This window comes from Triticum aestivum, chromosome 7B (assembly GCF_018294505.1).
Source record: "Triticum aestivum cultivar Chinese Spring chromosome 7B, IWGSC CS RefSeq v2.1, whole genome shotgun sequence".
Lineage (NCBI taxonomy): Eukaryota > Viridiplantae > Streptophyta > Magnoliopsida > Poales > Poaceae > Triticum > Triticum aestivum.
The window spans coordinates 39,169,789-39,179,157 of NC_057813.1; the positions used below are offsets into that span (position 1 = coordinate 39,169,789).

The window sequence follows — 9,369 nt, forward strand, 5'->3', positions numbered from 1 at the left end:
GGTGCGACAAGGGTCTTGAGCGCTTCCAGATCAGCATCCGGCGGCAAGGTCATGAGGACGTTGGTGAGATTGAGGCCTGGATTGCGGAAGGCCACCTTCACCAGCACCTTTTGAAGAGCACCCGCACAGATCTTGCGCGACTCGTCGGCCAGCTGCTTTGGGATCTTCTCCCGGAGTCGCTGGAGGGCCGTCGCCACGGCTTTGAAGAACAAGCTGAGCTTGGCGCTGGGTTGGAGGTGCTCATCGGAGGAATACCCGAGATCCTCCATCCCCAGCTGCGCCAGCTCCCTGTCGATGGCTGCGGCAACATCCACGAGACCCTCGGTCCAGTGCTCCACATTCTCCTTAAAAGTGTCCTGGGCGGCAGCAGCACTCGCCAGCAACGCCTCATCGGCCTTGATCTTCTCCTTCAAGGCCACCTCCTGCTCCCTGGCGCCGTCCAGCGTCTCGGTCAAAGTAGCCAGCTTCAATTCAAGATCTGCGTTGGAGTCCTTGGCGGCGCTAAGCTCCTTGCTCCTCTCGGCGAGACGACCCTGCAGCTCGCCATGGGTGTAGGCGTCCTTCTCGCGCTCACGCTTAAGCGCAGCAAGCTCCTCGCCGCTCACCTTGAGATCGGCCTCCAGCTGCGCCACCTTCGTCTCCAGCTCCTTCTTGGCGGCCTCGGCAGCTGCGGCAGCATCCTCTGCTTCCTTGAGAGCCCCGCCGAATGTTTGCTCGCGCGCGGCAAGCTCCTCCTCGTGGCTGTCAAGGTTAACCTTCCGCTGCACCAACTCGCCTTCCTGCGCAGACAGCTTCTCGGCAGCAAGCCGCTGTTGCTCTTCAACTTCAGCCTTTTCGAGGAGGAAGGCTTTCCGCTCCTCGGCGAGTCGCTCCCGCTCCTCTGCCAGAGACCGGAGAGCTTCCTGGTTGAGGCCCCGGAGCTCCTCCGCGCGCTTCTCGATGTCCACTCCCGCCTTCGCGACAAGCGCTTCTCGGGATACCAGCTTGGCCTGTCGGGCGCGGTAGAGCGACAACAGCCTCCGCAACAGTTGCTCCTTCTTAGGCTCTCCGCTACTGCTGCTCGGCGTGTCGACCAGCGTCAGCCCAGCGGAGGCGAGCTACTCTTCATCAAAGGTTTCTCCTTCGATCGGCGCCCTGGAGCTCGACGCCCAGGGGAGCTTGATGAAGACACCATCGCCGGCCTTCAAATAGGCGCCGGGCTGGGGCTCTTCGGAGCCTGACGCTGCAGCAGCGGTGGAGGGATCAGCGTTCGGCGTAGCGCCTGACGCTCCTGCGGCCTCGGGGCCGTCAGTGCGATCGCCGGACCCCTCGCCAGCTTCTGCGGCGGCAGCTTTGGCGGCCTCTCCACCGGCGGGATCATCAGCGCCGGCTTCTTCTTCGGTGACAGCGGCGTCGTCGGTATTGCCGCTCGCGTTCTCCTCGCCGGCGACCTCGGTTTCCATCGGCTCCGTGGCGGATGGACCTGACGACCGGAAAAGGGAGAAAAGTCAAGCAAATATTCAAAAAGAAAATCAGAAGAAGAAGAACCCAAGGGAAGTTTTCAAGCAAGAGGATTACCTGTACTTGGATCTACAGTCGTGGTCTCCGCCACCGGGGGGTCGCTGGTGCTATCCCTTGCCGGAGAACTGTCCCTTGCCGGAGACTTCTCCCTTACCGGAAAATTCTCCCTTGCCGGAGAACGCTCCCTTGCCGGGGAATCCTCCCTTGGCGGTGTAGTCGAAGCAGAGGGCATGTCGGGAACGGCTTCCGGGCACTCCTGGTGAGACTGCTTTGCTCCTACGCAAACCAATAGTCAGATGTCAGCAAAGAAAGAGCACCCATGCGCGCCTAACAGCAGGAAGCAAACCATATACTTACGCTGGGGGCTGCGCTGGGGGCTGCTTTGGGGAATAGTCGCCAGGTCCGGCAAGGTGGTCTTGGACACACCTCCTGCTGTCGCGGTGGGTTCGTCCACGATGACAATCACCGGGATCTTGGCTCTCTTCGCCGCTCTCTGGGCCAGAGTCCTGAAAAGCAAATCAGATACAAGACAAAACGGCAAGAATTGAAGAACTACAAGTACAGCAAAGAATTTTACTCTTCCTCTTCCTCGTCGGAGCTGAGCGCGGAGAGGTCGAAGTCCGGCCCACCTTCGATGCGACAAGGCGGAGGAGTAGGTTCCCTTAGCCGCTTGGCGGGAGCAGAGGCGGTGGTCCGGGAGGGCCCCGCTCCAGTTGCCGCAGCGGCGTGAGGTGCTCCCGCGGCAACAGTGCTTGCCACGGTGGAGCGCATCGCGCGGCGCGGCGACTGTTGACCCGTCTGCCGTCCCGCTACGTCCACGGCCTTGTGGAGACGCCTTCTTGGTGGAGCTGGGGGCTCCGCTTGCGGTGAGCTGTCTGAAGGTTCGGGCCCGACAAGCTCTCCCTCGCCGGGCTCGCTCGACTCAGCTTCAGGCCCGACAAGCTCTCCCTCGCCGGCAAGCTCCTCTCGCTCGGCAAGGCTTGCCGCCTCTGCTGCCTCTGCCTCCTCCACGGTGAATCCAAACTCGCCCGCGGCAGCGGCTGCCGCATCTCCGCATCGATGGTGTCGTGAGTAAGGCTCTTCTGTTCATCGGAGCGGACCGGCACTTCTACCAAGCCGTCAAAGAACTCCTGCATGACGTTGTCTGCAGGCTCTTGCCAAGTTGGGACAATTCCATGCGAATCGCACAGCGGCATCATTGCACGGATGCGGTCGAGCGAGGAGTTGTTGCACAGCAGAACGACACCCCTCGGCAACATGAACGCTTCGGGATGTTGAGGATCGCGCTTGAACAGTTCCAGGAGCATCGCGTCTAGTTCCAGGACAGTGAACTTGAAGTTGAGGCCTGGGCGCAGCCTCATGATATCCGCCGCATTCTGGAACTCCCAGGCGGGTCTCCTCCTCTCCTGCAGGGGGGCGATGCGGCAGCGAAGAAAATCTGCGCCAACGGCGCCTACGGTGAGCCCGGCAAGCCTGAGGCGTAGGATCCGGGTGACGGCAATCTTCAGCCTATCGTCTTCCGGGGCCACGTTGCTCCAATCGTTGCCGCGCGCTATTGGGGCTTGGCGCTGGGCGGTAAATGGCTGTGGGTTCTCCTCGACAATCCAGCACCAGTCTGCTCTCCATTCGTCCCACTTGCTGCGGAGCTCTCCCTCCAGATAAGCTTCCTTCTTGCCAGCTCTCGAGATCCAGGCGATTCCGCCGGATAAAGGCTCCCCTCTCTCAACTCGGGGCATAAAAAAGTGGCGAAAAAGAGCTACATTTGGATAGACTCCGACAAAGTTTTCGTAGAGATGTGCGAAAACTGCCATGGTCAGAATGGCATTGGGGGTGAAGTCAAGGAGGCGGAACCCGTAGGTGTTCATAATATCGCAGAAAAACTCAGAGAAAGGCGGGCAGAGCCCGCAGTAGAAGAACAACGCGAAGAAGGGATATCCATTCGGAGCCAATTCCGAAGCGGCAGCCAAGAGTACCTTCGTGCGCGGATGCGCTCGCGTCTCCGTCGACCAGAAGAGGTAGTAATACTCCCTCAGCTCCTTCGCGGCGAGCTGAGGGGGGAAGATTGCTCGCTCCTTTCGCAGCGCCACGAGCCGCTGCGCCTCGGCCGACTTCACAACCTTCCCGGTTTTTGGAGCCATGGCGGAGGTGGTGAGAGAGATCGACGGTGTTGGTGGTGCCGGTGGCGATGGGGGGCGGAGCGCTGCTCTCTTTCAGCTTTGGGGAGAAGGGGGGAGCGGCGGAGGTTTTTGAGATTGGAAATAGCAACCGGCGAGATGGGCGAACTGCCCCTGTTTCCCCTGCTTATAAAGAGGGAGGGGCGGGTGTTCCATCTTTTCGAATAAAGAAACCACCCACGATCTCTCCCACGACGCCGCATTCGACGTGTGTCGTTCGAGGAGGGCGCGGTGGATACAGAGTGAGATACGGCATAACCCAGGCCGCGCGTGCCCGTGCCCTGTTTTGGGCCTGGCCCAACAGAGCTCGGCACCGTGTGTGGCCCAGGCCCGGGGGCTCCTGTCGGTGTACTAGAGTAGGGGTACCCTAGTATCCCGAACTTGTGCATAGGCAGTTGCAGCACCCCGCGGCAAGGCTTGCCGGGTGACCGCCAAGGTCCTCCGTGGTTCCTTTGGAGACATTCAAGAACAAAGTATTCAAGCCAAAGAGACAAGGCCCCAGCAAGAGGAGCTTGCCGGGAAGGCCAACCAAGGAATCTCAAGGAACTTGTCGCGACGCGCCATGCGTCCCGGCGAGGCCCGGTGAGCGACAAGCTTCCGGACGCGACAAGACAACGACCGTGGCAAGGCGCTTGCCGCGGCAAACTACCACTCTGTACCCGCGCTCCAGCACATCCACCAACGTGTCGCCCTGGGACCTTTCCAGGCGCGCGTGGCAAGAGGCTGTGCGGCCAGCGGTGCGCGGTGGCAAGCGACGCTGACAAGATTGCCATCGTGGCAAGCGGTGGCGTCCCTGACGGTCCCTTTTTGCACTATTTGGGCGACGTAGACGGGCATTTAATGCCTTTGTCCCCTGCCGTCAGGGTTAGGTATGATACACTATACAGGTAGTTGTACCAACCGCGATTCCTTTTCCATTTTTACCCTTGTCTACGTTGCCACCTGTCGGAGACCCCTTTAGCATATAAAAGGAGGCTCATGCGCAACGTAGAAAGCGGGGGGAGGGCAGAAAAACACTCACGCTCGGTCTCGTTAGCAGCTAGTGTGTACTATAGCACTCAGCGCTCCCGAGCAAGAACTCAATACACTCAGACATGCAGCAGTAGGAGTGTTATCTCTCCGGAGAGCTCCGAAGCTGGGTAAACTGCTCGTGTGCTTCGCCTCGATCCGCTCTTCGTGCGATCTCCGCCCCCCGCCGAACCGAAAGGGGCTCGGTCCGCCGGTCCCATAGGTGTTCGTGGATCAGTTTCCTCGACAGTGGTGCCATACAGATAGAGAGGTTTGTCGTACGATGAGTTTATGTTAGACAATCTACAACCAAGAATACCAAAATTCGCCACCCTATACGTTTGGGGGCACGTCTGTGGACAGCGACCGAGCAATCGTCAAATCGGCGCGTCCACAGTCGTGCACCTCATATCCGGTACCCTATATCCATACTAAGCATGCAAGATGCAACGTTAAAATAAAATTATCAAACAAACATAGAAATGCGACAGCAAATAGACATAGAAATCGACAACAAACGAACCTAATCCACATAACTATCATCAACCAAAAGAGCACCATAGTTGAACCAACATAGTAGTTCTAAACTATGATTACTAAAGAACGGAAATAAATGCAAAGAGAGGGTCAAGCTTCACTACTTCCTCGTCGGCCTTTTCCCTTCCGATCACTAGCGCTGTTGTAGGCGGTGCCCTGGTTAGCATCGGCGGCAAGAGGTGAGTCGTCGGAGCCGTTGGTGATGTCGAAGGAGGAGTAGGAGACGATGAAGCCCGCCATCCTCTGGACGACATGGTTCTGCTGCCTCTTGAGCTTCGATGCTCTTGCCGCCTCGCGTGCGGACTACTCCAGACCTAGTCGGAGTGCCTTCGTGCTTTACTCCTCATCTCTAGATTATATATTTTATGTTTTGCTAATTCAATTTTAGCCACGTGGGAAATTCACTTTATGGCATGAGGAGCTGATGTGTTCATTTCTGATAAAATGCACACAGTGCCCGTAGTTCTTAATTCATCTCACGCAACCCATCTCTAGAAGTGTCGTTCCAAGAACCCTACCTTAATTATATCAATCCATCTTCAAAGTTCCTAGACCTGACCAACCCTTATTCATGCCAACCGGCATTTTCTTCATAGCGAAGCATTGGAGTCGTGCTAGAAAGTACTCATGGAAGGCGTCCCTCACATCCTACTCGACGAGATTAGAGTTTTTGAGTTCTAAACATTCTCTTGTGATGGTGTTGTTCAGTTACAGGTGCTGATTGATCTCATCGCCTTGTGAGTGATCATGTTCAGACGCGTTATGATCTGGTGAACACCGTGACCACCGTTGGTGAGCGTGAAAGGTAAGAGAAGCCGTGACACAGGTGGGGTGCGGTATTGAAATAGAGGGCACAGACCTATGCTGCATTGGAGGAGGAGGTCTTGAGTCATACATATAGATGTTTTTTCACCCGTTACAACACACGGGCATGTTTGCTAGTATATAATTAAATACCAAAATCATAGGCTCGGCACCTACTGAATATTGCTGCATTCGCAACCCACAGCTGAAGAGCAAACTTCGATCTTCTCCAAGCGTTCTCTAAGTTGAGCATTCTGGTCTTCGTACAGTCTACTTGATGTTTTCAAAAGAAAATAAAGAGCTAAACAGTTGAGTTCCCACGGCAGCTCAGCAATACAGAATTCTTCAGATAATACCACAGGATAGCTCCGACTCCAAAAGGATCGATCGACGACAGAACGATACAATCAATACGGCCCTTCCGGCGGCACGACGAGCCGCCTGCCGTCGAGGTGTGGGTAGTGCCGGAGCATGGTCATCCTCGTGTCCTCCACGCCGCGCTCGTACCCCTTCGCATCGTAGCCCTGGAGCTCGACGGGCGTGCTCCTCGGAGCCAAGGAACTCCTGCATCGCCAGCTCCTTGGCGTTCTCCAGCTCCACCGCACCGACCGCGTCCTTGACCTCGGCCAGCTCGGCCTTCACACTCTCCAGCTCCTGCCGCAACACCGCAGCCTCCGCGGCGGCCTCGCCCTCCCGAGCGGTCACCTTCTCCTGCAGGTCCATGGTGCGCTCCAGGAAGAACGACACGTAGCTCAAACCCTGTGTGCGTCACCAAGAATTAGACAACTCAAGACATGCTAGGATGCACACTAGAAAAAAAAGGATGCACACTGAATTATGTTCCATCCAAACCTGCAGCACTTTTTCGTGGCTCAATGCGACGACGTCGGATGGCTTCGCCGCCGCGAACACCGACCCCTGCGAGGCCGCGAGAATGGCCTGCAGCGCCTCCTGTGTGGCCTCCGTGTCGGCCATGTCCCCATGGGCTGCAGGCGGCGACTTCACCGTTGGCACTCCCTGATTTGCGTTGGCCTCCTCTAGCTTCCTCTTCCTCCCGGACGACCGCAAATTCATCCGTGCTGCCGGCATTTTCTCGGTCATCTCGTCAGAAGATGGATTGATTCCTAGCATATGTGCACAAGTAGTCAAGTACACAACACAGATATCAGTATCCTCTTTTCGTTGGACCAAGAAGAAGAAGACTACCTTGTGTTCGACTCTTACCTCTGATTCGAACAGCAGGCGGCGGCTGTGCAGGTAACTGAGCAGAGAAGTTTGCGCCCAGAAGCTTTTTTGCCAATGTTTTCTCCTCGTCCGTGAGCAGCGGATCACCGGTGGAACTCTTGGGCGGGGGGCCGCCCCAGCAAGCGGGGAACTGCCACGGCTCCGGCGAGGTCAAAAAGAAGAATCGTGTTTTCCAGCCCTTGACCTTCCGCAGCTTTGTGAAGAGCCCCCCGGCGGCGTCCTTAGCCCGGAAGTGGTACCATCCCCCGCGCGCGCGGAGCGAGAAGAAGTGGCGGAAGACGGCCAGAGGCGGCGGCTCCACGCCGGACTTGTGGCAGAGCACGACGAATCCGGCCATAACACGCCACCCGTTGGGCGTGAACTGGCTGGGCGCCAGGCCAAAGTGTGCGAGCACCTGGCGGAAGAAGCCGTGCAGCGGGAAGTGCATCCCGGCCTCCAGCGCGTCCACGTACACACCGACGCCGCCGTCCGGCGGCGCGCACACGGGCTTGTTGCCCGCAAGGCACCGAGTGAGCTTCTCTGGGATGTCGTGCCTCACGCTGATCGTTTCGACCTCCTGCTCCGTGCATAGGGACGAGACGATAGCTGATGGCATGGCCGATGGTGGCACTCTGCCTCGAACAGCGCCGACGGGAATTGAGTCGACGGAACGAGGTGAGCAGGCACTGTCGAACTCTTAAGCGCACCATGAGGAAGAGGATGTGGCGTGGAAGGAAGAGCATGGAACATCCGAGGAAGCCATGGCAGCGGAGAGGCAAGTGTGTTAAGTGGTGTGTCCCATGTGCTAGTACCTGCTACCTCTCCCGGAGAAGAAATAGGTGAGGAGTCAGAAGCATTAGTGGCCTGTTGGCTTCTCCATGAGTCAAAGAGTACTTGTTTTTACTGACTACTGTGATGAATTAATGGATAGTCAGAAGCTCGTTTTATTCAACCGAGAACCATTCGTTAGTCATGATAACCTGCTAGTTCAAACACTCCACGCTATAGTTGAAGCAGAAGTAGGATGTTGAATTTGGGTTCAGGTTAGTGCAAAACGTGCAGTATTTTATTCGTTTGGGTTGGTCGTCCGCTCGGTGTCCTCTCAGCTTAACATTTGGATCGGCAGTGCGCCCAACGCGTCGACCCAAATTTACCGGCTTGATTGTCTGGCCGTCTTTTTTCAACAAATATGTACATATTTTGCATTATCCAACAAGCAAACATATAGTTCCACAACCAAATAAAGCATAGTTTTACAAACTGAACAAAAATTAAATTATCTCACACAGTTTTACAAGCCGAATAAACAAGATACATCTATTGGTTGCCGACATGGGCCCACATATGCTCAACCAAACCATTTTGCAGTTGCATGTGAGTTTTCCAATCACGCATTTCATGATGAAATTGGGTGAACTGTTCAAACGTTGCCGCTCCTTCATGCTCAGACACAACATTCTCACTCTGAAATTGAAACCCTTATGATACGTTTCGGACGCTCATCATCTACGATCATATTGTGCATGATCACACAAGCAGTCATCACCTCCCACAGCTTCTTCGTACTCCAAATCCTAACCGGATACCGAACGATACCCCATCGAGATTGCAAAACACCAAGGACACGCTCGACGTCCTTCCTAGCACTCTCTTACTCTTGGAGAATCTTTTCCTCTTCTCTCCGACAGGGTTGGAGATTTTCTTGACAATAGTGGTCCACTAAGGATAGATAGCGTCACCTAGGTAGTACCTTTTGTCGTAGTTGTGGTCGTTGATGCTAACATTAACCGGCGGGCTGTTGCCTTCTGCAAGCCTTGCAAACACCTGCGAGGTTGAAGCACGTTGATATCACTGTGTGATTCGGCCATGCCGAAGAAAGAGTGCCAGATCCAGAGATCATGTGAGGCCATGGCCTCAAGTATGACAATGCAAGCCCCGGCATGGCCCTTATACCGCCTTTGCCAAGTAGAAGGGTAGTTCTCCCACTCACAGTGCATGCAGTCTATACTGCCAAGCATCACTAGGAAGCCCTTGCTGGCATTCATCGCCAACAAGCGGGTTGTATCTTGAGGAGTTGTCTCTCAAGTACACAGGGCCAAACGTACATAGCAATCACAGCTTT

General features: G+C 55.9%; 1 protein-coding gene across 1 annotated transcript; it reads right to left on the reverse strand.

Moving 5' to 3' along the window:
- Window positions 1-6,128: 6,128 nt before the first annotated feature.
- On the reverse strand, window positions 6,129-8,041 carry LOC123161347 (uncharacterized). Its single transcript, XM_044579187.1, has 3 exons — window positions 7,248-8,041; window positions 6,876-7,147; window positions 6,129-6,782 (listed from the first exon to the last, which is right to left on the reverse strand). Exons 1-3 carry the CDS (start codon window positions 7,861-7,863, stop codon window positions 6,369-6,371), a joined length of 1,302 nt encoding a protein of 433 aa, XP_044435122.1. The 5' UTR covers window positions 7,864-8,041; the 3' UTR covers window positions 6,129-6,368.
- Between the last annotated feature and the right edge of the window lie 1,328 nt (window positions 8,042-9,369).

What these genes read in the sequence shown, in the direction of transcription:
- LOC123161347 (XM_044579187.1), bottom strand. Translation starts at nt 7,863, where the DNA reads ATGCCATCAGCTATCGTCTCGTCCCTATGCACGGAGCAGGAGGTCGAA. An exon ending in GCCTGCTGTTCGAATCAGAG is followed by an intron (nt 7,148 to 7,247) that starts GTAAGAGTCGAA and finishes CACATATGCTAG; the next exon opens with GAATCAATCCATCTTCTGAC. An exon ending in GCCACGAAAAAGTGCTGCAG is followed by an intron (nt 6,783 to 6,875) that starts GTTTGGATGGAA and finishes TGACGCACACAG; the next exon opens with GGTTTGAGCTACGTGTCGTT.